This window comes from Syngnathus scovelli, chromosome 16 (genome assembly GCF_024217435.2).
Source record: "Syngnathus scovelli strain Florida chromosome 16, RoL_Ssco_1.2, whole genome shotgun sequence".
Classification (NCBI taxonomy): Eukaryota; Metazoa; Chordata; class Actinopteri; order Syngnathiformes; family Syngnathidae; genus Syngnathus; species Syngnathus scovelli.
The window spans coordinates 4,714,021-4,740,214 of NC_090862.1; the positions used below are offsets into that span (position 1 = coordinate 4,714,021).

General features: G+C 37.9%; 6 protein-coding genes across 9 annotated transcripts; 4 read left to right on the forward strand and 2 right to left on the reverse strand.

Annotated features, from left to right (window-relative positions):
• Nucleotides 1-49: 49 nt before the first annotated feature.
• Nucleotides 50-5,767, forward strand: engase (endo-beta-N-acetylglucosaminidase). Of its 2 annotated transcripts, XM_049745736.2 has the most exons (15): nt 59-216; nt 436-568; nt 1,202-1,281; nt 1,397-1,598; nt 1,935-2,083; nt 2,165-2,316; nt 2,473-2,621; nt 2,759-2,930; nt 3,166-3,269; nt 3,360-3,471; nt 3,558-3,745; nt 3,834-3,973; nt 4,442-4,541; nt 4,661-4,772; nt 4,961-5,767. In XM_049745736.2, the coding sequence occupies exons 3-15, from the start codon at nt 1,203-1,205 to the stop codon at nt 5,366-5,368; spliced, it is 2,067 nt and encodes a 688-aa protein (XP_049601693.1). In that variant the 5' UTR covers nt 59-216; nt 436-568; nt 1,202; the 3' UTR covers nt 5,369-5,767. The 2 variants fall into 2 exon arrangements, with proteins under 2 accessions (XP_049601692.1, XP_049601693.1); XM_049745735.1 differs by lacking the exon at nt 436-568 and having other exon boundaries at nt 50-216.
• A 74-nt stretch (nt 5,768-5,841) lies between these two features.
• Nucleotides 5,842-9,780, forward strand: LOC125983997 (serine/threonine-protein phosphatase 4 catalytic subunit B). Its single transcript, XM_049745764.2, has 9 exons — nt 5,842-5,980; nt 6,652-6,797; nt 7,036-7,087; nt 7,171-7,221; nt 7,365-7,466; nt 8,132-8,305; nt 8,616-8,742; nt 8,818-9,007; nt 9,258-9,780. Exons 2-9 carry the CDS (start codon nt 6,688-6,690, stop codon nt 9,385-9,387), a joined length of 936 nt encoding a protein of 311 aa, XP_049601721.1. The 5' UTR covers nt 5,842-5,980; nt 6,652-6,687; the 3' UTR covers nt 9,388-9,780.
• aldh3b1 (aldehyde dehydrogenase 3 family, member B1) lies at nt 9,182-15,565 on the reverse strand. 3 transcript variants are annotated; one of them, XM_049745758.2, is made up of 12 exons: nt 15,427-15,561; nt 15,028-15,121; nt 14,190-14,286; nt 13,945-14,114; nt 13,749-13,859; nt 13,510-13,630; nt 13,193-13,278; nt 13,044-13,125; nt 12,340-12,732; nt 11,239-11,402; nt 11,061-11,160; nt 9,182-10,952 (listed from the first exon to the last, which is right to left on the reverse strand). In XM_049745758.2, the coding sequence occupies exons 4-12, from the start codon at nt 14,104-14,106 to the stop codon at nt 10,765-10,767; spliced, it is 1,407 nt and encodes a 468-aa protein (XP_049601715.1). In that variant the 5' UTR covers nt 14,107-14,114; nt 14,190-14,286; nt 15,028-15,121; nt 15,427-15,561; the 3' UTR covers nt 9,182-10,764. The 3 variants fall into 3 exon arrangements, with proteins under 3 accessions (XP_049601715.1, XP_049601713.1, XP_049601714.1); XM_049745756.1 differs by lacking the exon at nt 14,190-14,286 and having other exon boundaries at nt 15,427-15,565; XM_049745757.1 differs by lacking the exons at nt 14,190-14,286; nt 15,427-15,561 and having other exon boundaries at nt 15,028-15,140.
• A 281-nt stretch (nt 15,566-15,846) lies between these two features.
• Nucleotides 15,847-16,952, forward strand: timm29 (translocase of inner mitochondrial membrane 29). The gene is made up of 2 exons (XM_049745766.2): nt 15,847-16,089; nt 16,332-16,952. Exons 1-2 carry the CDS (start codon nt 15,984-15,986, stop codon nt 16,943-16,945), a joined length of 720 nt encoding a protein of 239 aa, XP_049601723.1. The 5' UTR covers nt 15,847-15,983; the 3' UTR covers nt 16,946-16,952.
• A 557-nt stretch (nt 16,953-17,509) lies between these two features.
• rpl23 (ribosomal protein L23) lies at nt 17,510-19,860 on the forward strand. The gene is made up of 5 exons (XM_049745767.2): nt 17,510-17,589; nt 18,090-18,173; nt 18,766-18,894; nt 19,117-19,230; nt 19,746-19,860. The coding sequence occupies exons 1-5, from the start codon at nt 17,577-17,579 to the stop codon at nt 19,826-19,828; spliced, it is 423 nt and encodes a 140-aa protein (XP_049601724.1). The 5' UTR covers nt 17,510-17,576; the 3' UTR covers nt 19,829-19,860.
• A 396-nt stretch (nt 19,861-20,256) lies between these two features.
• LOC125983989 (all-trans-retinol 13,14-reductase) lies at nt 20,257-26,078 on the reverse strand. Its single transcript, XM_049745751.1, has 12 exons — nt 24,920-26,078; nt 24,476-24,658; nt 23,873-24,011; nt 23,704-23,806; nt 23,386-23,581; nt 23,093-23,290; nt 22,788-22,907; nt 22,574-22,712; nt 22,264-22,373; nt 21,860-22,026; nt 20,581-20,740; nt 20,257-20,510 (listed from the first exon to the last, which is right to left on the reverse strand). The coding sequence occupies exons 1-12, from the start codon at nt 25,077-25,079 to the stop codon at nt 20,362-20,364; spliced, it is 1,824 nt and encodes a 607-aa protein (XP_049601708.1). The 5' UTR covers nt 25,080-26,078; the 3' UTR covers nt 20,257-20,361.
• Between the last annotated feature and the right edge of the window lie 116 nt (nt 26,079-26,194).

Consider the following 26,194-nt stretch of genomic DNA (forward strand, 5'->3'; position numbering starts at 1 on the left):
CAAAACAGAGCCAGAGGCGAAGAGCTGCCTTTTGCAAATACAGAAATGAGATTTGCCCCATGTTATTGCGTCCCGTCGAAGAGTCCGACCGAGATGATCGAGTCACTTTTTCTCACTGTTGTAGATGTATTTCACCAAGTTCAATACCAAAGTAAATTCAAGAGGATGATGCAGATGTGTTAATCGACAATAAGCAACATTGAAAGAAAACTAAAGGTAAACTAAAGGCTATTTTCAATCCTGCTGAATTGTAAACAGGGACGTTTCGTACTTAAAACCAGAATGTGACGAGTTTATTGATTTGGATGGCAAAGCATCCAGACTATGGTTCACGCACTTTTCAGATGACGCAGATTTAAGAAAATAATCCTTAATTATCAGAGTCAGCCTTATGATTTTGGTGGTCCTAAACGAGATTATATGTGGCCCGAAAAGGCGTATACCTGATTCATAGTGACTGCGGAACGGATGTTTTGTGGTGTCCCCTACGGAAGATTTACGACTGCACGCACACCGACCGTGGTCCGTAGCTGTGTCCGAATTCACAGGCTGCATCCTCCAAAGGACGGTGAGGGTACCACATCCATTTGGGTGTTCATAAAAAAATAAAATAAGTAAGAATAATTTTGAAGACGTCACGATTTAGTTTTGAAGAATACTTATATAAACAATTCTAGATTATTTTATTCATAGTGTACAGTCTAGGATTGTTTGTTTGTTTATTTATTTATTTATATTTGTTTATTTAAATTTTTTGATTATTTATGTTTGGGGGGGAAAAAAATACATCGTTATTGAGACATTTTTAATCAAGCAATCTCTTACTATTGACCCCAAATGTGATTATTTTGAAGTGCTGATTTAGAACTGTTAATTCTGCCTATGCTTGCTGTAAACTTGAGTTGTGTGCTCCACTCCGGAGTGTAAACATCTGCAAGCTGACCATTGTGAGTATAAAGAGATAAGACCAACTCTGCAACATGCTGGAACCAGTTTGCAGAGATGACCCCAGCAGAAGCTTTCACAAGATAAAGACTTCACACCCCACCTTCCTTGTTGAGAATAAATACAATTGCTGTGGGAGCAGAGTTCGGAGTTACTGCCAAGCACTTTTGTGTTGCACAAAAGTTTGATGTTTTATGTTTCAAATGAAAAGTACAAATTGCTTTGTATTATACGTTTCACTTTTGTCTCTCACTAGGATGGAGGGTTGTTTGCATCAGCCAGTGGACTCCCATGACAGTCATGAAGTCATCAATTTTTTGCCATCTCCACTACCAGGTTTGGTGACTTCACCAATGGTTCATTAAAACATGTTCTACAAAAAGATTGTCAATAGCACAACTTTTCATTACTTTTTTGTTAATTCCTATTGTATGTCTTCTTACCCATTCAGTGAAACATTATGATGCGGACACAACTGAACCTATTAGCTGTAGTCTTCAGACTTTGAATGAGCTGTTGTCATGGAAACAAAATGAGGCAAACCCCTTCAACGTGGCAGTAGTCCCACTAGCAGGGCGAGAACCTGCACTGCCTAATTGCTTACGTCGGACTTTGGTATCTCATGACATGATGGGTGGATACCTAGAAGACAGGTATGTCCAGATATATATTAAGGCACTGCTTTCTAATTCGTTCTATTATTCTATTATAATTCTAACCCTCAGGGCAACTTAGGCAGCGTAATAAAAATCATATTAAAATAATTGTAGCGTAGTGTAACATATTCGAAATATTGAGACAAAGTGTCAAAGCATCTAACGACGATGTAACAATTTCTTAAATTGAAAAAAAGTTTAGGGGATTTTCCCCATCTTGCTCTGATGCCATTTTTGTCTCCCATGCAATAGGATGCTGTGCTGTATTTAATAATTACATTTTCCAGCACCTGAAATCCCTTTAGGTAACACGTTATGCCTTTTTTTGTCTAGGTTTGTTCAAGGTGCAGCTGTAGATGCTCCCTATGCTTTCTACCACTGGCAGTACATTGATATTTTTAATTATTTTACACACAACATGGTGACCATTCCTCCTGCAGTCTGGACTAATGCCGCACATAAACATGGAGTTGTTGTTCTTGGTGAGTTCATCATTATTTTGTAGTTCAATTCTGAACTTAGATGTACATCATTTCATTGACTTTGTATTTGTTTTTACTTAGGGACTTTCATCACAGAATGGACTGAGGGAGCAGCGACATGTGAGGCCTTCCTTCAAGAAGATCTTTATCGTGAAGTCGCTGATAAGCTGGTTGAAATCAGCTCTTATTATGGATTTGATGGATGGCTCATAAATATAGAGAACACACTCAGTGTGAGTATTGACTTCATCACATTTGACAGATTTTTGCTCGAAAACATTTTGCATTCATAAATACATTTTGTACACAGAAGTTCTCGTAAATAGATATTGATAAAAAAAAATGAATGCCACCTGTAATTGTGTGTATTTCGTGTCAATTTTTTTCAGGATGTTGCAGTGAAGAAAACCCCTTTGTTTTTGCGCTATCTCACAAATCAGATTCATGAAAAAGTGCCAGGCAGCATGGTTCTTTGGTATGACAGCGTACTTGAGAATGGAGACCTAAAATGGCAGAATGAATTAAACAAATTAAACAGGTATTGATTTCTTGATCAATTAAAATTCTCCTGGGTTTACTTTTTCGGGTAGCGTGGTAATCGAGTGGTTAGCACGTCTGCTGTACGGTTCACAATGGATGCATAATTCATTTCTTTCCTTTTCACTTTCTTTCCAGGGTATTTTTTGATTCATGTGATGGTTTCTTCACTAACTACAACTGGACAGTAGAAAACCTCGAGTGGATGACAAATTACAGTCAAACAATTGGACGTCAGGCTGACATCTATGTGGGGATTGATGTTTTTGCCCGTGGAAAAGTGATCGGAGGGATGTTTGAAACCCATAAGGTATTTTGCGTCTGTGTGTTTATTAAGCGTTTATTTATTTTTTTCTGGTCCACTATACGAATGTCTATTAATCAAAAACATGGCGTGGAGTACTGAATTAAAACCGAAATATATTAGGGGAAATGTGTTTAAATGTATTTATTTTTGGGTCCAATAATAACTTTTATTGATTAAAAATATGGTGTTGTGATGTGAATGAAATTTTAAATACACAGTTACCTTCTCTGATTGACAGGCACTGGAAGTCATCCGAAAGTACAACTTTTCAGCTGCTATCTTTGCTCCTGGTTGGGTGTATGAGACCCAAAACAAGACAGAGTTTCGCCATCTTCAAGATAGGTGAGATGACCACCAAAGTTTGATTCATGTAATAACAAGTGCCGAGATGTGTGAAGGTGATAATCATTGAAAACAAACTTCTATCTGTAGATTCTGGTCTCTTCTGAAAAACCACCTGTACATTCATCGTCTAGCCGTGACGCTCCCCTTCGTTTCTTCCTTCTGTCAAGGCTTTGGAAATTCTGTCTTTTGGAAAGGAAAGGTAAAGTACTGAAAGAGGTGGCATAAAATCATTATTATCTTTCCAACAATCAATGATCATTTGTTTGCCTCATTTTTGTCCTCTAGTGTGAAACAAAGAAGAATTGGTTCAATTTGACTGCTCAGGAAATCCAGCCATTGTACTACCAAGACCAACTAGAAGGTCATGGCTGGATAAGGAGCCGTGGTTGCCCAGAGGATGCCTGGAATGGAGGATGCTCACTACTCCTAGATGGTCTCATCCCTGCCACACATACTTCTCCAGTTTGTGCCAAGTCTGTCTCAATTTTGCTCAGCTTGACATCATGGAAGAATACTATGATCCCCTCATCTTGTCTTTTCATGTGCTTTTCAAACTTACAGGATCCTCTCCCTCCATGTACCTCTATTCGACACCCTTTTCTGCATTGTATACAAGTCATCTTCTCAAGTTGCAGTTTCGCTGGAGCTCAAGATAACTGATGCTGGTCTTAGTTCAGATGAACATAACCAGGATAGAAAAAGTAAGTTTTTCATGCCCTTCTTTTCTAAATGTATTTATTTACTTATCTAACCTTTATTTTACCAGGTAAGTCCCATTGAGACAGAATAATAACAGCATGATGCCCCCTTGTGGCAGTTGAGTGTACTGCAGGCAGTAAAATTCCACCGCCATTAAGTTATTAATTAATTCGCTTCCTTGTTAAAAACCCCGGCACTTGCTCTTCCACAAATCGGTGGATCTTCTGACCCACCCTGGTCCACCAGTGGCCAGTTAGGTTCAGCAATGATTGCTTTTTAAGTAGGGCCAGATTTGTTGTAATTTTCTTTCTCTGCTAAAAACGATAATAATAAAAATTCTTTTTGACATTCTTTTTGTTATTATGTCAATTATTTAAATGCAAAATATCACATCAGATATCAGGATAAGGCTAAATGCTTTTTTACTGCTTGAACAAATACAAATTAATTACTATTATTTCTGTCCGCAGTCACAAGTGCATATCCAGTTCTACTCCATGAAGAACACGAGTTAATTCAGCAGTTTCCTCATCTTCGTGACAATTGGACGAATACAGGTTGGAATGTCAGGTAAAACAGCTTCATATGTTGTTACAGTTCCTAAACTCCTTATAATGTATTAACTTCAACTATTAAGTTTAAATAACGCACGTTAATGACTTTGCATTAAATTTACTCTTATTCAAAAGGTATTATAAGTTGGACCTACAAGGCTGTATTCTTCGAGGAGTCTGTGTAAATATCCAGCTGGTTGGAGAGTCTTTGGACACAAATTTCAGCTGCAGAATGGGAGAAATAATGGTAAGACCGTCCGTCATTTTATTAATTTTTTTGTGAAGCAAAAAGTATTATAGATTATAAATATAATTTTACTCAAGGGCAGTGGAGTTTGCATGTTAGGCTGATTGAGCACTCCAAATTGCCCGTAAGTGTAAGTGACTTCAATGTGCCGAAATTGATTAGTTGTTCCTTTTCTTCTCTTCTCTAAGTTCCTAGATATAGACAGTCTACTCGAGGCCCCTGAAATAGTTCAAGATGTTTCTATTTCTGACATTGTGTGGCTGCGTGGTGCTGGTGCACCTCCCAATTCCGATTCGTGCTGTTTGTATCTCAATGCAACGCTGCAATGGAGCTACCCAATGGAGCTTGTACGGCACTTCAATGTGTACTGGCGTCAGCTGAAAGGTCCAAATCCCAGAGTCTTTGCAGGTGAGATGGTTCTGGTGGGTCGGGCATATTCAAAACTTTATCGGGTAACTGAACTCCAAGTGTTTGAGCCCCCTGGCCAGCTGGAACTTCTGGTAGAGCCAGTAACTCGGAAGGGAATGCCACTCCCAATGAACTGTTGGGGAAGAAGAACTGTCAGCTACACAGAGATTGAATGTGAACATGGATAAAGACTTTCTTTAATTTGAAGATCATTATAATGGCATTTAACATTGAGTAGCGATGCTTACTTGCATGCTGGGGTAATATATATTTATTTAATGGCCTTATTAAATTTATTATAATTATGAACAGATTTGTTGTACTGGATTGGGAATGGTATATTCTCTTTAAAGCAACATTTATTTCTACATAGTTCGTTGTATAACAAATTCTCCATTAAATCAACATTTTTGTACTATTATTGTATTTTATAAACTGTATTTTAGGAATGTATCATTAAAAATTAAACAATACAATTTGACATAGATGAAGTGAAATAAATAAACATGCATTTATAATTTTTGTTTCGGTTAAGGAATCTGGAGGTTTCTCAATAAAACATGAATGCTATAATATTTATTATCCGACCGACTCATGAGACGTCATTCTAATTCACACTCCGAAACAAAAGGTGGCGGTAATGCGCCTAAATGTTTGCTACCCGCCAAAATGTCAAAACAGAAGAGCGTCAACCGGCAGTGACGACGCAGCGACGGGAGAGCGAGAGGCCGGTAAAGGAAAACTGACTCAAAATTATAAAGTATACTGGAGATTGTTTTCCCACCTTATATCCATTCTAAGTAAGTCGTTACTTTTTAATAATACGACATTCTAAATGTTTATCTGACAGTGTAGTTCTCGTGTTCTAGACACGCACTTAACCGTGGCAATAGTAGCTCGGACCGATGGCTTTCACAATTTTGTGTTTTATTCCTCGGTATGTTGACAGCCGATGTTATATAGATTATCTAAAGTTCACAAACTACATGAAGCCTACAAAAGAATCTGTTGATTGACTTCGAGATAGTGACTTTCTTTCTAATGGCCTTTGTTGAGCGTAGGCCTCACGCGCTAGGCCTAGGCTAGGTGTGTGTACGTATGTATATATAATATGTGTGTGAATATATGTGTATGTATATATATGTGTGTATGTATGTATGTATGTGTATATATGTATATGTGTGTGACATGTGTGTATGTATATATGTACATATGTGTATATGTATGTATATATATATATATATGTGTATGTATATATATATATGTGTGTGTATATATATATATTTGTGTGTATGTATATATATGTATATGTGTGTGTGTGTGTGTGTGTGTGTATATATATATATATATATATGTATATATATAATATATATATCAGCTCCAATTTTTTTTTTTTTTATTACTTGCAACACTAAGTAACCTGTGATCGAAAACATTGTTGAATGACATGGAAATGTGTATCTTTTAACAGGAGTGTGTAAAGATCAGTGTGTGACCAGCTTTCCCTATGTGTGTGACAATGGGAGATATCAGCGACTTGGACCGACAGATTGAACAGCTCAGACGGTGTGAACTTATTAAGGAAAACGAAGTGAAAGCCCTTTGTGCTAAAGCCAGGTAACATTTGCATGTTTACACTCATTCACAAGAAAAAATATTAGATTTTATGCTACATATGTCAAGTTTTGGTTTAAAATAATTTATTGGAAATTGAGTATATATGGGTTTTGTTTCCAATTTTTAAAAAGTGCACCAAGTAGCAATATGGATGTAATAACATTTAGTGAAGATTGTTTAGTGTGCATGTTAGTACTTGTTAAAACTGCCTAACCAATGCTTTTATTTGTATTATCAGAGAGATTCTGGTTGAAGAAAGCAATGTCCAAAGAGTGGACTCTCCTGTAACAGTAAGTGTCTTTTTTTTTGTTTCTCATTGGTCATAAATTATTTTTAAAAAATTGAGTGGTGACAATGATTATCTATTTCAAAGGTCTGTGGTGATATACACGGTCAATTCTATGACTTGAAGGAGCTTTTTAGGGTAAGTAAATATTGGAAATTTCAATAGAATGGTGTTTAAATTTCTCAAAAATACATATGTTTCTATTGTATATGGATGTTAAAATAAATGCCAACTTAAGATACCAAATTGTTTTACATTTCTAATATTATGTATCACAACAGGTTGGCGGAGATGTTCCAGAGACAAATTACCTCTTCATGGGAGACTTTGTAGACCGAGGCTTTTACAGTGTGGAAACATTCCTTCTTCTTCTAGCTCTTAAGGTACAAATCCTTGTTAATAATATATCTGGATTGGCTTCATGGATGTTAAGATGAGAGTAGACCTATCCACGTTATTCCTAGCCAGCCTCCCCCTGAGAGCCCTTGCGGGAATTTTGCGACCGACTTCCGGCGTTTGTTTACATTCCAACCAAGACGCACGATGCCAAATGTTGGCGCTAATCCACTTTTCAATGAGGTTAATACTACCAGTAGTTTAAACACAATTACAGTTTATTTATTCAGAATACTATCATGCTTCTGTTTCTGCATGACTACAGTTGTGTATGCCACACACATGAAGTCATACCTGTTGTTCTTGTAGGACTTGTCAAACCTTAGCACCTTGCGTCTCTTCTCTTTGTCATATCTTAACCACAAAGTAAGCTACGGGTGTGTTGTTGTTTTTTTATCAGCAAAATGGAAGGAACACTGATAAAGTCTTACTTGTCAGAAAATATTGCTGAAATTTCCCTCCACTTCACAATTGTGTAATGTGTGTCCTAGTTGTTGATACTTCACAAGAAAATATATATATTTTTTATCTTTGTTTGAAACCTGATATGTGGAAAAAGGTGGGCTAATATTTTAGCAAGGCACTTCCACAAGGAAGGTCATACGACCTTTGACCAATTCCTTTTTTAAACCCTTTTGTGTGGTATTTTCAGGTGCGTTACCCAGACAGGATAACTTTGATTCGGGGAAACCACGAGTCTCGACAAATCACCCAGGTCTACGGTTTTTATGATGAGTGCCTCAGAAAATATGGCTCTGTCACAGTCTGGAGATACTGCACTGAAATTTTTGACTACCTTTCCCTCTCCGCTATCATTGACGGCAAGGTAAGAAGTCAACTTTGTCTTTAGCTATTTTTAGGAACCATTTCTCTAGCTAGTTTAGCTTGGGGCATCTGTGGTATGAGATTGTAGTTTAGATAAGCCATTTTAAAAGCGGAAGTTTGGAACTCCTACTCGTTTTGTTGTCAACACGATTAGGGAGTGTGTGACCTGTAATTTTAATATATACAAGTTTCACCTGAGTATAAGTCAAAGTTCCAGTCAAACTGGAATAGAAGTTTAAAAAACAAAAAAAGTTAAATTAATAATTTTTGTCGTATCAGTTGTTTTAATTCAGTCTCTTCTATCTCCTCAGATATTTTGTGTGCATGGTGGGTTATCGCCGTCCATCCAGACATTGGATCAGATCCGGACTATTGACAGAAAACAGGAAGTGCCTCATGATGGGCCCATGTGTGACCTCCTTTGGTCAGACCCGGAAGGTATATGCGCAACACTTCCTCAATACCAAAAAAGCAAATGACATTGACATTTTGACTTTGTGTCCCTGGTCTCAGACACGACTGGATGGGGTGTGAGTCCTAGAGGTGCTGGCTACCTGTTTGGTAGTGATGTCGTGGCCCAGTTCAATGCTGCCAATGACATTCACATGATTTGCAGAGCACATCAACTGGTCATGGAGGGTTATAAGTGGCACTTTAACGAAACAGTGCTCACTGTGTGGTCGGCACCAAACTACTGCTACAGGTACGAAGCATGAAATATTTTCAATAGGACACCAATTCAACCAGACAAATCTGAGCAAATATGATTCAGTTGCAGATTCATTGAGGGAAATGGGGTCTGTTATCTTCCCCGAGTAAAAGCACGTGTTTGCAAATGTCCAATATGAATTAAACACAAAAATAATCACCAGTCAGGTTTACTTAGAGCCTTGTAATTTATTCACAATCAAATATGGGTCCATAGAATCTTTTTTTTTTTTTTGCTGATACAGATGTGGCAACGTAGCTGCCATTTTGGAGCTGGATGAACATTTACAACGAGAGTTCATCATATTTGAAGCAGCACCACAGGAAACAAGAGGCATTCCATCAAAGAAGCCAGTTGCAGACTATTTTCTCTGAAGTCTTGTGTATTGATTTCACCAAGTCATAATTCAAAGAACTCTGTGCAGTTGGACTGAAAACCCGCAGAGACCTGGCAATGTCTGAACCATGAGATCATTTTTCTTCTCTTTATTTGTAAATTCTACTCCGCTCATTTATTCAGTCCTCGTGTAAATTTATTCTAAAGATATGTTGGAACTTTTTTTTTTCTGAAAAAAATTCATATAGGTTTCATAATTTGTAGTGTGATCTCTAGTAAGCTGGCCAAAGTGAGACACTGTATTCACACTTCTTTTCACTTTGGTCTTTTTTTTTTTTTTTTTTAATCTAATGTCTGTAGGTCTTTTTTTTTTTTTTTTAATCTAATGTCTGTAGGTTTATCAATTTTGATATTAAAATAAAGTTTTTGTATTGGTGTTTTTGCTAAATAAAAGCCACTCGTGCATAACAAAGTTCAAATGGCTAGTTGTCACGCCCTGGCCCAAAGGTTACGTTCATACATACTAAATCATTTAGACCATTGTCAGAACTTTTTTTGCTCAAAACTGTTATCATTAAGTATCCCTCGGAGCCAAGCTAAGTAAATTTTTGTCTTATTTTGTATTTTTCCCGTCCATCTTCTGCTTATCTGGGGTTGTGGGTACAGCAACTTAATAATTAGGGAAGCCTGAACTTTCCTGTCCCCAGCCACTCCTTCCTGGTCTTCCAAGGTGATCATACAGCATAGGGTGCCAGTTAGCCATTTATTAAAAATCGTTAACATATATGAAGTTTGAGATTTTCTGAAGCATGTGCAATACAAAATGTTATATCCCGCCCTCATCATATATTTTGAAAACATATTTTTCCCAGTTTTACTAGGCTTTAAGATAGTACAACCCAAGTTTGAAGTCAATCAGATTAATTCTCCAGGACAAGGGTGCAAATGTAAATGTGCAAAATTTGACATTCTAAAATGTATAACTTCTATTTTCATAGGTCTAGATGATTGTTCACACTATGTGCAGAGCCATTTTGTTTTAATCCTTTAGGACAACTTTAAAATTACATTTTTTCACTAGGACGGATGAGTGCAAAGTTTGCAGTTTTCTTTAGGATGTCTAAAATGTGATCCTTTACAAAGAAATATTAAGAATAATTCTTACAAAAACAATAGGGACCTTGAAAATCTTAAAACAGAAACACATTGAAAAAGTGTTGATTAGGGAAATATGGAGTATCTGCATAAGAAAAGCATATAATCAACAACAGGTCCAAGAGATTATTTTCACCATTTGAAAACTGAATAACATCACAAAGTAATTTAATGTTGCTAGATGGACCCAAAAAAAAAAAATTGCTGATCTCACCATATTGCCATGGATTTTTTTTTACACAAACATCCACTATCTGCTGTCACATGAGTAAGCAAGTTCTCTTAACTGAGGCAGTCCAGCGCAGCCAGCTCAATTTATTATCATTGTAGGGTGGGTAGCGTAGGCCATTCAGTTTTTCCAAAGCCCAACCACGCATCATGCAACCTCGTCGGTGGCTAAAGGTCTCAAAGCCCCAGCGACCATGGTAAGAGCCCCAGCCGCTGGCCCCTGAAGGATAAATGAAAATAAAAATTCCAAATCTTTACAATTGGACTTCAAGATTGAATTATCTTGTGTGAATATTATCGAATAAAAAAATATTCCTTTAACACCTACCTACACCTCCAAATGGTAGTCCCGGTAGTGTCATGTGCACAATCCCGTCATTTGAGCAAAATCCTCCACTGGTTGTTTTCTCCATCACTGTGTTTATGACCTTGAGAGAAAAAGAAAAAAATATCACAAAAGAGTGTACAATACAAAAATCTATGATTGTAACACGTGAAGCACTTACTAAGTCTTCGTCAGAGAAAACGTAGAGGGCCAATGGCTTCTCCTTCTGATTGACAATGTCAATGGCTTTTTCCATGGACTCGACAGTTAGAATAGCAAGAATTGGGCCAAAGATCTCCTCTTTCATGAGTGCGTCATCTTCAGCTACATTAACCACTGTCGGAGCTAAGAGGAATTAATAACACACATACAGTAGTTCATTATTAAAGAAGAATAACCAGATTTTTTTTCTTAATCCTGTCAGAAATTATCACAATGTATAATCAAAGAATTTCTCAAAACAAAAGTTGCATATCATAAAATCATTATGTGACTTAAAACTCAACCAGACCAGTAACTGTGCAAATAGGAAAAATATGCCAAATAATGCTAAAGTTTAAATTAGAAATACATGGAGGAATGTTTTGTTGATACGGAAGTCGCTACGGCTTCTTCTTCTACTAAAATTTTTGGTATATTTGGTCAATCTGTGTGTGTCAAAATGATTTGAATGATTTCAAAGTGTGATGCATGAACACATAAGTCCTAATTGGATCAATATTTTTGGTGTCCATGAAAACAGAGCGTCATAATTTTAATCCAAACTCTGATCGTAGCCAGTAATGCTAAAATAATCTCATTTAACTGTAAATATTTGCAGTAGCTTTGTGGTAACAAATGTTATAGAAAATATGGTCCAGAAGTGTCGCATGAGAGCTAAAAAATTAACTGATTAATTAATCATAAATTAATAATAAATTAACTAATTAAAATCTCATAAAATATTCAATGATCCCTCATTTATCGCTGATAATTAGTTCCAAGACAGGTGAAAAGGCGATGTGGAGTCAATATTTTTACAATATGCGAATAAGACTTTTAGAATTGTATTTTTAAAAACTTTATTGTATTTTTAAACATTTTAAACTTAAATTGACTTTTAGAAACATTCTTTAGGACTTCACTAAAACTCACAAAGTCACAAGAAAAAAAATAATATATATAAAGCTAAAATTGCTGATAATAATATTATTATTTACATATACGTTTGGTTGTGTCGCCTTAAAAATAGCAAAAAACTCCAACAAGAGATTAGTTATCAACAAATGTAAGACCAATTCACCAATGTATTTGTCCTGTTGGTCACTTTCACCTCCGATGACAACCGTCCCGTTGGACTTCTTCAGGAGTTCTGTCAGACGAGTCCAGTGTTGCTGTGACACAATACGGCCCAAATCTGGAGATTTCTGAGGATCCTCGCCATAGAAATCTTTCAGGCTCTCAGACAAGGCAGGAAGAAGAGCATCGTATGTGGCCTTGGAGCACAATACATAGTCTGGTGCAACACAGCTCTGTCCTGCATTGAAGAACTTGGCCCATATTAAGCGGCGTGCAGCATATTCAATAGCCACTGATCCATAAATCAAGCATGGACACTTGCCACCCAGCTCCAATGTTACTGGGGTCAAGTGAACTGAGGCTGCCTGTAAGATGCTGCGAGCCACAATTTGAGAACCTGCAACAAGAGAAAAATTCACAATGTGAATTAGTAGGCGAGAAGCATAAAGCTACCGTATTTTCTGGACTATAAGGTGCACCGGACTATAAGGCGCACTGTCGGCTTTTGAGGAAATTTTAGGTTTTTAGGTGCGCCTTATAGTCCGGAAAATACGGTAATATTATTTCTACTGTTCAACATTGTACTTTGAGAAAATGTTGACAAGATTTAACATCTTTTCTGCAGTCAAAGCTTCTACTTACGCCCCAAATTCCGATTTCCTAACCAGACCCATCACCGACATATAGAGAACAGTAAATTGACTTAACCTGTGTAGAAAATGTGGTCAAAGCGATTTTGCAGAAGTGCCTTGGTCTCCTCTGCTCCACCGCTAACAACTGCATAACAGTCCTGGCAAATGAAAAAAAAAAAAGTCAGTAATTTAACAGAATTATTTGCCAATACCTGTGACAAATACCTGTGACAGGTATTTGGGGATGAGCTCTGCTATCAGCCGGTCTGCAGCAGCACTGACTTCAGAGGGCTTGATGATCACACAATTTCCTGGTTAGAGGCATCAAACAAAATAGTGAGAACTATTAAATCTCAATCACACCAAATATTTAAAAAAAGGAGGAAATCATATATTGCAAAAATTCACAATCAGTGCTGCCATACAGATGCTGAGAAGCCAAGGGTCCACGCAAAGGACAAACAAAACCATATGACAAAACAAATGACAAAAATAAAAACAACAGACAAAAAGACTAATGTAAGAACTCATGATCATCCTACCTGCTGCAATGGCTCCAACCATGGGTGACAAAACTAGCTGAAGGGGGTAATTCCATGCCCCAATGATAAGCACCACTCCTAATGGTTCTCTTCGTACAAAACAATTATCAAACTTTGTGGCCTGCAACCCAATAGAAATACAATCGTTCAGGAGTTAAAGAAGAAAAATAATAACAAATATGAATTCATGATTTTTGACACTCCTTATCTTTTCAAGTCACACACACAGTATAACTTACAAGATTCGTGCTGACGTACTCTGGCTCCATCCATCCTTGAAGGTTCATGATGGCGTAGTCTATGTCATTAATCACCATATCAATCTCAGACAGACTGGCCTCAAATTTGGGCTATTGTGAAAGAGGGATGAAGAAAAGTAAACATTAAAATTAACATTAATGTCACATATGCACTTATTTCTATTATAAACGTTACCTTGCCAAAATCCTTGTGCAATATATTCACAATATCCTCCTCGTTATCATGGATCATGGCCCTTAGCTTGGAAAGCTGATCATAACGAAAGTCCTCAGATATTGTAATGCCGGAACGGAAAGCCAGACGTAAGCGGTCCACAATTTCTTTCTTGCCGTCCATCTTTTCACCTAAAATACCAACACAAATGTTTTGAAAACAAAAAAAACATCTTTGTTTGTGAAAATATTTGCTTGTTAATTTACAATGGTGTAACAATAATGGAAAGTTGCCACTTCACGAAACATGTCACGATTTTGAAGGGAGGTTCTTGTCTTGAGGGGCTTGAGGACCAACTGCCATCTTGGAGATACACATTCCAATGCAACATAAGCAGAAACATCTAATGTTATGTCATATTTTTCTTTCAACTTTTTCCTCCTAACTTCCTTCTCCGTGGTTTAGTCATCTGACTGCAGACTCCAGAACCACTCCCAGCTAAGATCCACCCAAGACGTAAGTACAAATGTATGCAGAGCATATTTCCACCTCTCCAGGCCAAACTCTCGAGGTGAGATTCTACTCTGACTATGTCATCTACAATCTGTATGACCTCATCTGTCAACCTCTCCATCACCACTGAGAACAAGGACTCAGATCTGATCTTTTCTGTTATCTCACCTACACCTTGAATGCTGTCACACGACCCTTGTACATGTCCCACACTCCTCTCACATATCTTCACTTTATTGATCAGAGGTCAATGCAAGTGATCGTTTCTTTTCCTATTTAGAAATCCTACAGATTAATCAAGATATATAGAACGAGTGGAAATGCCAGTGACTCCTCCAGATTTATCAAGTGCGATTAACCCATCAAGACTTAAAATTCACCTCTAAACCACCAATCACAATGGCAAAAATCAAAATCTCACATTTCAGTGTGTACTAATTAGTACACACTGAAATGCATTATTATTTGACTTATAAGTGTCCAAAAAAGTCTCTTGTCTTTAATAATAGAAGTTAGTTTGTATTATATTGTTTCCAACACAGCTTCTTATGAATAGACAGCTTTGACTAGATAAATTGATATTTCACCAACCTGTTTCGGGGACTTCAATGCCAGTCTGCTTTGTTGCATCCGTCGTTGCTGCAGCACAAAACACTGTTGATGGTTACTTCCGGGTGTTGCAGTTCTAGACATGAACACATGTGGGTGGGACGTTTTTTAAGTTCTTGAAAAACAAGTCTTGCAGCAGCGATATTTACAATTACCCCAAAGTTTATTCCTAGAAAGGCAAACTGCGCGTGCGCAACGGCTATATTGCTTAGGTGAAATTAATTGTGCGGTACAGGAAGCAGGTAAGATTATTTCACGAGCCAAAAGGTGTGAACCGGTTTGCTATTTCATCATAAACATAAAATATGGTTTCAACCAAACACTGCTGCTTTGATGTCTTTTGATGTGATCATCGTGATCATATGACATTTTTCGCCATACCTTTCCCGAATTATGCCTGGGAGGATGCATGAGAAATATCCACGCTTGGTTCAACCGAAAACACCAATATATGCTCTCCACATTTTGTCAGGGGTAAATGTGCCAACAGTTGAAAATACAGACTCATTCCAGAATTTCCTCAAAATGCAGTCTTTGCACTAAACATCCACAAGGGCGCACCAAAGACGACGTTATGAATCCACGTCTGCCTGTCACTGTCATATTATTTTTATAGACTTTATATTTCATCCCAATCCCACCTTTAAACTCTTTGTGTACTCTTAATAGAGCTTGATTTTGAAGATAATAGACCGGGTGAACCTTGTAAGAAATTTTCTGTATGTTTTAAGTTTATATTTATACGAACACGGACCATTATAAAGGTATTTTGTTTTAGTGGACTTGCCGTAGTTAGCGATCCAAGGTGGTGGACATTCTGCGCATGCGCAAGATGGTTGCCGGTCCAAGCATGCGCACTACGCAGTTTCGAGTTGCAAGTAAACCGTGTGTTATTAACCGTGCAGCCAATTTGAACAAAATAAGATTTTGCTTTTGATATGGCGTTCCGATTGGGAATCAGGAGGATGTTTTGTGCTGTAAGCGAAACATCAACCTCTCGTCCCTCAACAAGTCTCTGGGACAAACTGAAAAATAGTAAAGCAGGTTAGAATGCATATGCGCATATGACTTTGTTTTAACCTGCATGAGCACGTCTGGACTTCCAACTACAGTTTTGGCAGTATTTTCTGTATTTTAATTACTGTCCACCGTGTCAAATGTGTTGAGTCTGTACAGATCTAATATTTTATTTTCATTATTTCTGTTCAACACTGTAGTATAGATAATACTTACTTGGATTGAGAGAAATTCCAGTGCCAATTCTATATATCTTTTCTACTGTTTAGGTATATGGGGACGCGGTCTGGCATCTGACTACAAAGAAGCATGTCGTGAAATGGTGGTTGGCATCTGGGAGCATCCTGTCAAAGCATCAATATCCATAACCATGCTTGGAGGTGCATTAACCAGTTTCTTCACAAAGCCTGATTACTCATCTTTTGAAGAGTCCCTCCTTGAGTGTTCCAATCAGCTGGGTCTGCTGTCATCATGGATCCGCAATGGAACCGCTGATGGCCATGTGCAGAAACTGCTTAAATTTCGCAACGAGGGCCGTCTCTGCCATATCAACATGGGACTACTTTCTTTTATTTATTTTACTGATCATACACACGACAGCTCTCTGTATGAAGCTCAGTGTTCTAGTTTGTCTGTAATCTGGAGAGAAATCCCCAGACGTATAATGGATGTAGGCTTTGCTGGTCACTGGTGGATCCTGAACTCAAAGATGACAAACTATGATGTTAATGAAGATGAGTTCATGTACCTACCAGTGCATATGCAGAGAACATCACCACCCAATGCTCAGGTGGTGGAATCAAATGAGCGACTGCACCGAGAGTCTTGGCTTGCGCTGAAATTGAAAGATGAGGAGAAAGAATTAAAAAAAACATCTGTGTGAAATGAAATTTGTTTATTTTACTGGGGGGGGGGCGGTCTCGGAAGTAGTCGTGAACGTGCAAGGGTGCAATTTTTGCCTATTCCAGCCATCTCTGATTATATGTCCCGATAAAGTAAATAAATTTAGTATGCTTAACCCTAGCCCCAACATTAGTCCTAACCCTAAACCTAGGCCCAAACCTAACTCCAGTCCTAGCCCCAGCCCTAAGCTTTTAGAGAGGTGTGTGGTTTTATGGGGCAGCACACAAGCAACTGTGTTGCAAATTTTCCCATGATAACATATTTTGGGTCTCACTGGGATTTGAACTCTGGCCGCTAGGGTGAGAGTCCAGAGCACTAACCACTACACTATGGCACCTCACTTGGACTCTATGTATATGCTTTAATGGAGCAGCTCACAAGTGACTAGACTACTTCCTTTGTATAGCAAAAGACGATTTTTCTAACCTGTTTGCAATCAAAACCACAACAGAAATAAAAACAACTACTGGAATAGTAGTAACAGCAGTCAATAAAAAAAAATCACTGCTCTTTCCGATTTTATTGAAAGTAGCACAAGTTTCCGACAAAACCCGGATGAAGAATATTTCCCACAATCCCCCTTCCCCTCGTTCTCTTTTCCTGTTGTCGCCATGTCGAAGAGAGGTAAGAAACAGTGTACTTCAATCCTCTTTCATCATCCTTTGCTGTTTTCCATCGGATGATACTTTGTAGTCGCTGTGTATCTTACCAAATTAATTACCTGTTATTCATCTTTAGTTTTTCTGATTTTTATTGCTTTGTATAGTTATTAGAATCATTGATTACGAGGCCTCGCGGTAGCCGTCGTGTTAACCCTGAGTATTTTTTTTAATGCTGTGCTACATGCTATGAAATAAGTTATCGGATAACTAGTAATTATATTAACTGTTCGTGTTTAAAATGTTAAAACCGTCACGGAGAAGCAAAGCTTTTCAAATTGCCGAATGCTGTTCGTATGCAAGGCGCTATTAGCCAAGCAAAATCATGCTGAATTTAATGGTGTAACTCCAAATCTTCACTAAAACATGGAACTTCAATTTAAGTCCTATTTTAAACGACTGGCGCGTGAACCTCAGTGTATATTAGTGTTACGTGTATTCTGATTAAAATATTTATTTTCACAGGACGTGGGGGTTCATCCGGAGCGAAGTTCCGAATCTCGCTGGGTCTTCCAGTGGGTGCAGTTATTAACTGTGCCGACAACACTGGTAAGTTTTAATAATACTTCTCAAAACTATGTACAGCATTAGCTCCTAATGCTACATTCAGGTGGCGAAACAGTATCTTGCGTTGATTAGCTTAAAGCTGAGCTCTGAGCAAATGCATATATTCATGTTATATTTATCCCTTAGACTTGCTAGGCTTTAAATAGTATGTTCTCAAAAGTGGACACTGAGCAGGTTGCAAGGATGGATGGATTTTGCCATTAAGCTTCTTTTTAGATAGGATCAAATTGTGCAGAGTATGGAAATATTGTGAAATGGGAAAGTGAAGTTTATGTGTAAGTTGTTTTAACTATGCTTGCGCTACCCTCTTACAAAAGCACTTGCTTTGTCTAATCAGTGACAACTGTGAGCCGTCGAATAAGAGGAGATAGAATTCATCAATGTGGGTGAGATGGCAGCTTAAAAAAAAGTGGCTGCGGTCTCAATCATTGATTAGACACATTTCTGCCTCCTGTATTTTCTGTCTTCCTGTTGTCTCTCAGCTTAAATAATGAAAGGAGTGTGAGGAATATGTTTTATTTAACTGATGTTAAGGCAACATCCCTGATTTCTTCTGATGGTCTTTTTCCATTAGGTGCCAAGAACCTGTATATCATATCAGTGAAAGGCATTAAAGGGCGTCTGAACCGTCTGCCTGCCGCTGGTGTGGGTGACATGGTGATGGCAACTGTCAAGAAAGGCAAGCCTGAGCTCAGGAAGAAGGGTAAGTTAAAATGAAAAAAAAAATAATGGTAACAATACAGAGGTGTTTTATTTACTTGGGTTCAACTATATGGGATACACCTCAAAGTTGACAAATTCCAAAAATTTTGATTTTCTGAGACCAATCACATAGTTAAATGTAGTAAAAATGCAAATCATGTACTCCTTTGAGTTATTATTTTTTGCTCTTTAACAATATACTAACCATGTCCTCTCTTCATAGTGCATCCTGCGGTCGTGATCAGGCAGCGGAAGTCCTATCGGCGAAAAGATGGAGTCTTTCTCTACTTTGAAGACAATGCAGGCGTCATTGTAAATAATAAAGGTGAAATGAAAGGTGGGTTGGATTTTTTTATTATTCTATTTTGATGTTAATAGGAGTCTCTTTTGGCTTGTGTGCAAATACTGTCTTTTAGGTGATCTTTGATATTGGTGTATAATGTATAATTCTGAAAATTAAAAAAATTTGAGAATACATTGTAAAGTTGGAAGTTTAGTGGGGAAGTGAAGTTCATGTGTAGATTGTTTTAACTGCGTGCTCACACGCTACCCTCTTACAAAAGCACTTGCTTTGTCTGATCGGTGACAAATGTGAGCCGTCGAATAAGAGGAGATAGAATTCATCAATGTGGGTGAGATGGCAGCTTAAAAAAAAGTGGCTGCAGTCTCAATCATTGATGAGACAAATATAAATATGCCTGACTCTGAAGGCCTTAAAAAAAAAACAATGTGCCAGAGCCTACAATGTTGCTAGGGTTGCAAGGGCCCTTCATTATTGTAATAGATGTTAAATGGAAATACAGTCTGATAGAACCAAGTTTGAGACTTATTCCTGTTTTTATTTGTGCCCAGGTTCTGCCATTACGGGCCCAGTTGCCAAGGAGTGTGCTGATCTTTGGCCCAGGATTGCATCAAATGCTAGCAGCATTGCCTGACACTTGGTTTTCAATAAAAACTGTTGATGGTGGAGCTAGTGTTGTCACTATTCCAACATTTTTACTTCCTGCATAAAGTACCTCGATGCCAGTACCAAAATGGTTCCTGGACAAAAATCTAAAAGTCGGCGAGATACAAACTTTCACCCAAGCTTTTGTGCATAAAACTCCTCATGCTTACCTACAAATTGAGATTTGAGGCTCTGTTTCCATGCATAGAGGATGTGTTACAGATGTTCCCTGCTTGAAAAACATTCTTGGTCTGTGACATGCACGCACTTACCATATGTAATCCTACAATAAAATGATATATACAGTTGATCTATTAAAAGTGCTTTTCAGTGAGAATCAATAACTGAATAGTTTTTGATTGTTTTGGCAGTCGTCAACTCATAATTGACATTTTCAAAACAGTTAACGCAGAGGCGTTCAGTGAGCAAAATGACATTTTATTTGTGAAAGGCAATACCTGTGCTAAAACATAGAATATATGGAACAAAAACAATTTTTGCCTTCAAACAAACCAATTTCTTTCAGGTGAGCTTATGATTTGCCTTTTTCTTTTTTAGGCGGTTCTTAAGTGCTAGAAGGTCAATATAGAGGATTTGATTTAGGACAGCAGAGGCACAGAGTAGTCCACCATGCAAAGCTCCAGCCATGCCATTGCAGAACACATCCTGACCTGCAAACAAACACACAATTAAATACTGTCAATTACAACTCCAGTGTTTTTGTTGTTTTTCTTTAATCACCTGTTAAGTATAGACCACTGATAGGTGTTTGTGGTCTGGTCCTTGCAACCGTTTCAGGGGTGAAGCGCTCCAAATTGTGTTCAGCACCATACATCTCACCTCTTGGTGCACCCAAATAATGGACATTAGTCAGAGGCGTGGCTGCATCAACCATAACCACCTAAAAAGAGACACACAATTGGATATAAGTGTGTTACATTTTGTCAAACACTACATAAAACCACAAAAAAAGTACAATAAAGCAAAACTATTTAAAATGCTTAAAAACACATTTAAAAGACAATGAGTTTGAAATAAACATCCATTTAAACAGGGGTGTCAAACTCCAGTCTTCGGGGGCCGCGTTCCAACATGTTTTCCAAGATTCCCTCGTTAAGTGCAGGTGCGTGAAAACTTTTAGCTCCTTTTGACCATGAAAGTGGCTAAAAGTTTTCACGCAGGTGCACTTAACGAGGGTAACTTGGAAAACATATTGGAACGCGGCCCCGAGGACTAGAGCTTGACACTTGTGACCTTTGCCCATGATATTTCCCTAATAAAGTGGCCTGTTATTAGGTACACTTGAAAATGGCGGTGTACCTAATGGAGTGTCCGTGTGCTTCCCTCGTTAAGTGCAGGTGCGTGAAAACTTTTAGCTCTTTTTGACCGTGAAAGTGGCTAAAACTTTTCACGCAGGTGCGCTTAACGAGGGTAACTTGGAAAACATATTGGAACGCGGCCCTTCGAGGACTGGAGGTCGGCACCCCTGGTTTGAGTGAAAAGTGCCACACCCGCCCTCACCCCCACTTTCTGATTGGCTGATTGATCTGTGATGTCACATGGACACTCCATTAGGTACACCGCCATTTTCAAGTATACTTAATAACAGGTCACTTTATTAGGGAAATATCATGGTCATCAAAGGTCACAGGTCTCAAGCTCTAGTCCTCAGGGCCGCGTTCCAATATGTTTTCCAAGTTACCCTCGTTAAGTGCACCTGCGTGAAAACTTTTAGCCACTTTCACGTTCAAAAGGAGCTAAAACCTTTCACGCAGGTGCACTTAACGAGGGAATCACATGGACACTCCATTAGGTACACCGCCATTTTCAAGTGTACCTAATAACAGGCCACTTTATTAGGGAAATATCATGGTCAAAGGTCACAGATGTGAAGCTCTTGTCCTTGGGGCCGCGTTCCAATATGTTTTCCAAGATTCCAAGGAGCCTGGAGTTCGACACCCCTGGTGTAGAATAACACAATTAAAAAAAACTAACATACATTACAAAGCTCAACACACACCTTGTCTTTAAGTTGAGGGAAGATGGTTATGGCCCACCCCAGCATCTCCTGAGCCATGTGGTTTTTTAGATCCAGGTAATCCTGTCCCCTCTTGCCAATCTTTGTCCCCTCCCATTCTTCAAACCACTCATAGCGAGCCATGGTTAACAAAGTCATACAGGATTTTCCTAAGTGAAGATAAGGTCATAAGTTATAGGGCCACATTTGACCCCAGATCTCCATCCATCCATCCATCCATCCATCCATCCATCCATCCATCCATCCATCCATCCATCCATCCATCCATCCATCCATCCATCCATCCATCCATCTTCTTCCGCTTATCCGGGGTGGGGTCACGGGGGCAGCAGCTTTAGGAGGGACTCCCAGACTTCCCTCTCCAGATCTCTCTTTTATTTATTTACCTGGTTGTCGAATGTTGGATGTGGGATCTTTGGCAGATGGGAAGGTGATGAACATCATAGGAATGTTCCCCAAGACTTGATCTCTGGTCAGCGAAGAGTATTGTTCCATTCTTCCCACATAGTCAAGACACCACATATATAATGAAATCCAAAATTGTCAAAACTAACTGTAATCCTAATGAAGAGAAGCACTATAAAAAAATGTATCTGTTTTGAATGTGTAAGTGGTCATAATTAAATTAAAATAAATAAACCAATTAAATTAAAACATAAAAAAAAAATAGGGGGGGAATCAATACAATTTACTTACAGTGTATCCAAGTCGTTGTCTTTATACATCCAGAAATTTGTGGAAACAATTCCCAGCTCTTCTTTGGTTCCATCCAGACCAACAAAGACCAAGAAGGAACCCATGCCATGGCGCACCATACTCAACAATGACTGGATCTCTGCTCATATAGGATCAACAGCATTTTTTTTTCCCTGTAGTGTTTTTGACATCCTAAACATGCATGAAAACTCACCTGCTTTTTGTTGAATCTGTTGTGGCAGAAACTTCTGGAAAGTGTTGAAGATTCCAGCATTGGAAATGACAACAGGAGCATGGATCTCAAGCTCCTCTTGTCCTTTTAGCACTGTCACTCCTGTGAGAAAATACATCCCAGTAAAAAAATCCCAATATAATAAATAATAATGTCATAATGGTATAATGCTACTTCATATAACGTTATAAATTTATAATTAAATTATAATTAAACTAGCATATAAAGACTATAAAAGGCAAATAAAAACTGTAATCAGCACAAATAAAAAAAAAAATAATTCTCACCGCAAGCTTTCCCCTGCTGGTTTAGTAGTACACGCTGCACTGGTGCCCTGACCAAGACAGCGCCCCCTGTCTGCTGAATGACAGGGATGATGTGAAAAGCAAACTCACTTGCGCCTCCTCTTGGATAGTACGCGCCACGTTTGTAATGGTGAAGAAGGAGCGCATTGATGAGAAAGCTCGACTGCTTCGGAGGCACACCTTCAAGAAATGATCAAACAAAACTCTCAATAAATTCAACAATATGGGTTCAATACATATAATACTGAATTTAAAATATTATGAATTCCCAGTACCGTAGAAAAGGTAAGCAGATAAAGCTTGAAGATCTTTGTTTTTTGTGAGACGGGACATTAATTCAGAATGGTTTGTGGTTGCAAGGCGGAACACTCTTGATATGCGATCTAATAGTCCGGTGCGCACCAGGAAGTTGACAAGCCAATATGGAATAATCTTCAAACAGGCAATAAGTGGTGTCCGTTGTGAGGCTAACTGCAAATGAACAAACACATTTAACAATCAGTTTAACACACTTTCCAAAAAAAAAATGCAAAATGCCTTGGATTCAATGTATTGAATCACAAATCCATCCCGGTTACTTCCTATTAATCTACCTTCATTAATCGAAAGAATTCATCAATAGCATCCTCCTCTCCTGGAAACTGCTTCTTCAATTCAGTTGCCATTTCAGTCTTCCCTGCATGTATACAATACTGCCTAGGAAGTGAATACGAAATGGATCAAAACATGAAAACAAAAAAATATTTATGTATTGTGTATAACCTGTGTTTTCCAGGTTGGCCCAAGAGCAAGGTATCGAAGTGTTCCTCAAGCCGAGTAAACTGCAGCTGGCCCTCTGTGATTTGATCCAGGGCAACTCGAAGCAGGCTGTTCTCGTGAAGCTGGCCAAGATAATGAATACCTGGAATTAAATATTCAGATCAGAAGCCAGTTTGAGTTATTTTGGACACGGGGCTCTGGGCAGCATGGTTCAGTAGTAGAGTGTTCGCCTCTCAACCTCAAGGTGGTAGGTTCGATTCTCACTCCTGGTGAGCATTTTTCTTACATGTCACTGGTTCTAAAAGGGCATTTTAAAATAAAAAAATAAAATAAAAAAATGGATTTGATTTGATTGGTTTGATTTTCTGGATTACTAATGAAAATTAAGACTATAGCTACTTATACTCCGGCACCCCTACATCACTCATGAAAATTTTTCTTTTGATGTTACAAGAGCACCATCATTGTCAAATTAAGAAGTACACTTGAAAATGTAACAAAAAAAAACCCTTGAAATTTAACACTTATTTTTCAGATTTTTGGATTAAAGAACACTAACCCGATAATCAGACCATGGGTATTTAAAAAGGCCAATTGCCGACTTACCCACGTCAAACTCAAATCCCTTATTTTGGAAGGTATGCGTGCAGCCACCAGCCTGATCATGTTGCTCCAAAACAAGAACCTTCTTTCCAGCCTTGGCCAACAGAGCTGCAGCTGTCAAACCACCCATACCGCTTCCAATAACCACAGCATCCAGAGCTTTGGGAACCCGATCCATGCGGAATCCTGTAAATTAAAAGTATGATAAATATTGTAAGACATACATTATTAAAATCTAGTTTCATCATTACTATCTAATTCTAGCCCATCTGAATATGTTTTGTGTAGAATGTACATATTCTTACAAATGCATTTATTCTACGGCTGGCTATCAATTTATGTGACCAAAATACAAAATAAAACATTAAATAGTTATTAAAAGAGTAGACAAACATTGATTTAATCTGCAAAAGTCAGAATTGATGGATTTTTTTTTTTTTTTTTTACCTTTCTTGAGCCTCTCATCTCTCTTTTTGTCGTCGTTAACCAAGGGTCCTGGAGGCTTAAGGCAGGTCTCACTAAAAACCTTGTAGCGTTGCGTAACAGTCAGGAATATTACAATAACTAAGACAACCAAAATACTGCTCAATAGAATAGACAGCCACATTGTATCAATGATCTTTACACGGCTAAAGCTCGGCAAAAAGAAAGAAATTATGGAAGGTTAACGAGGAAAAGAGAGCAATGATGAGGCGGAGTTACTACAGATAAAATATTTCAAAAGCCCTTCATTGCCTTTAGCAAGGTATTCATTCATTCATAAGGAATTTTATGGGTGAGGTATAAGAAAAGGGAAATAGATGCTTATTAAGAATGAAAGAGGATGTTTCATAAAATAACTCCTAACATTTTTCAAATTAAAGTACGGTGAAGTAAAGGAAAGACATCTCACTGTCTACATCATGGACACGAGACTGCAAGAAAACAGAGAACTAGTTGTTAATTATTTCAAAAGGGTGAAGTCACACACATAAGTAAAACCATGAATAATTTAGGGATCATTAGTCAAGTACCTTAAGGCACTTTTTTTCTATCAAAAAAAAAAAACCCTGTGACTTCAAACTTAACTATTGGAAACAAGGACACTTTTTAAATTATGAAGAGTCACTGGTCTTTTTTTTTTTAATTCCAAAAGCTAAATGTGCCAAAATTGCAAATCCAAATTTTTATTATATTTCAGGAATCAGATTTTTTTTTTTCCACATCTGTATACAAGAAATTGTCAAGACAAGTTTCTTATATAGAAATTTGGAATTTATTTATTTTACTATTGTTTGTTGGTATAATATTCATATTTACAATTGTGGCTATTTCCATAGAATTGATTATTATTGAATTGGTTATTCATTTGTGCTGTTTTTGTGTACTTGTGTGTGTGTGGGGGGGGGGGGGGGACAAGTTTATAGTATCTTAGATAGGCCATTGTTTCTCTATCACGCTGGTTTTAATTGAGGCATCAAGTCTTTTCTATTTTGTCGTACTGCTTCTGTAAAGTCCTCTTTTTTTTTTATCTTTTTTTGTATTTAACAATAATTGGCCTGGGTCTGGCCTTGCCATGATTTTGTATTGTATTTGTAATTTTTCTTGGAAAAAATTCTGTGAGGTTGCATTCAAATCGTTCTAGTAGTTTTGAAACTGTAATCTCTCCTTTTATGATAATAAATAGCTTTGGATGAGGTTCAGTGAATTCAGTGAATGCACTCAGGCTCATAATGAAAAGCT

Excerpts from the sequence above, each read along its gene's own strand:
- aldh3b1 (XM_049745756.1), bottom strand. The coding sequence starts at position 14,106 with ATGGACGGCAAGAAAGAAATTGTGGACCGCTTACGTCTGGCTTTCCGT. Across the intron at positions 13,631-13,748 it reads AGTACGTCAGCACGAATCTT|GCCACAAAGTTTGATAATTG; the intron begins GTAAGTTATACT and ends ATTGGGTTGCAG. Across the intron at positions 11,403-12,339 it reads CCAACAGGACAAATACATTG|CTCCGACAGTGGTTAATGTA; the intron begins GTGAATTGGTCT and ends AATTCCTCTTAG.
- LOC125983989 (XM_049745751.1), bottom strand. The coding sequence starts at position 25,079 with ATGTGGCTGTCTATTCTATTGAGCAGTATTTTGGTTGTCTTAGTTATT. Across the intron at positions 24,012-24,475 it reads GGGATTTGAGTTTGACGTGG|GTATTCATTATCTTGGCCAG; the intron begins GTAAGTCGGCAA and ends ATTTAATTCCAG. Across the intron at positions 22,027-22,263 it reads ATCCAACATTCGACAACCAG|GAAAATCCTGTATGACTTTG; the intron begins GTAAATAAATAA and ends ATCTTCACTTAG.
- LOC125983997 (XM_049745764.2), top strand. The coding sequence starts at position 6,688 with ATGTGTGTGACAATGGGAGATATCAGCGACTTGGACCGACAGATTGAA. Across the intron at positions 6,798-7,035 it reads GCCCTTTGTGCTAAAGCCAG|AGAGATTCTGGTTGAAGAAA; the intron begins GTAACATTTGCA and ends TTGTATTATCAG. Across the intron at positions 7,467-8,131 it reads TTCTTCTTCTAGCTCTTAAG|GTGCGTTACCCAGACAGGAT; the intron begins GTACAAATCCTT and ends TGGTATTTTCAG.
- rpl23 (XM_049745767.2), top strand. Across the intron at positions 18,174-18,765 it reads TAACTGTGCCGACAACACTG|GTGCCAAGAACCTGTATATC; the intron begins GTAAGTTTTAAT and ends TTTTTCCATTAG. Across the intron at positions 19,231-19,745 it reads TAATAAAGGTGAAATGAAAG|GTTCTGCCATTACGGGCCCA; the intron begins GTGGGTTGGATT and ends ATTTGTGCCCAG.
- timm29 (XM_049745766.2), top strand. The coding sequence starts at position 15,984 with ATGGCGTTCCGATTGGGAATCAGGAGGATGTTTTGTGCTGTAAGCGAA. Across the intron at positions 16,090-16,331 it reads ACTGAAAAATAGTAAAGCAG|GTATATGGGGACGCGGTCTG; the intron begins GTTAGAATGCAT and ends TCTACTGTTTAG.
- engase (XM_049745735.1), top strand. The coding sequence starts at position 1,203 with ATGGAGGGTTGTTTGCATCAGCCAGTGGACTCCCATGACAGTCATGAA. Across the intron at positions 2,084-2,164 it reads ACATGGAGTTGTTGTTCTTG|GGACTTTCATCACAGAATGG; the intron begins GTGAGTTCATCA and ends GTTTTTACTTAG. Across the intron at positions 2,622-2,758 it reads GAATTAAACAAATTAAACAG|GGTATTTTTTGATTCATGTG; the intron begins GTATTGATTTCT and ends CTTTCTTTCCAG.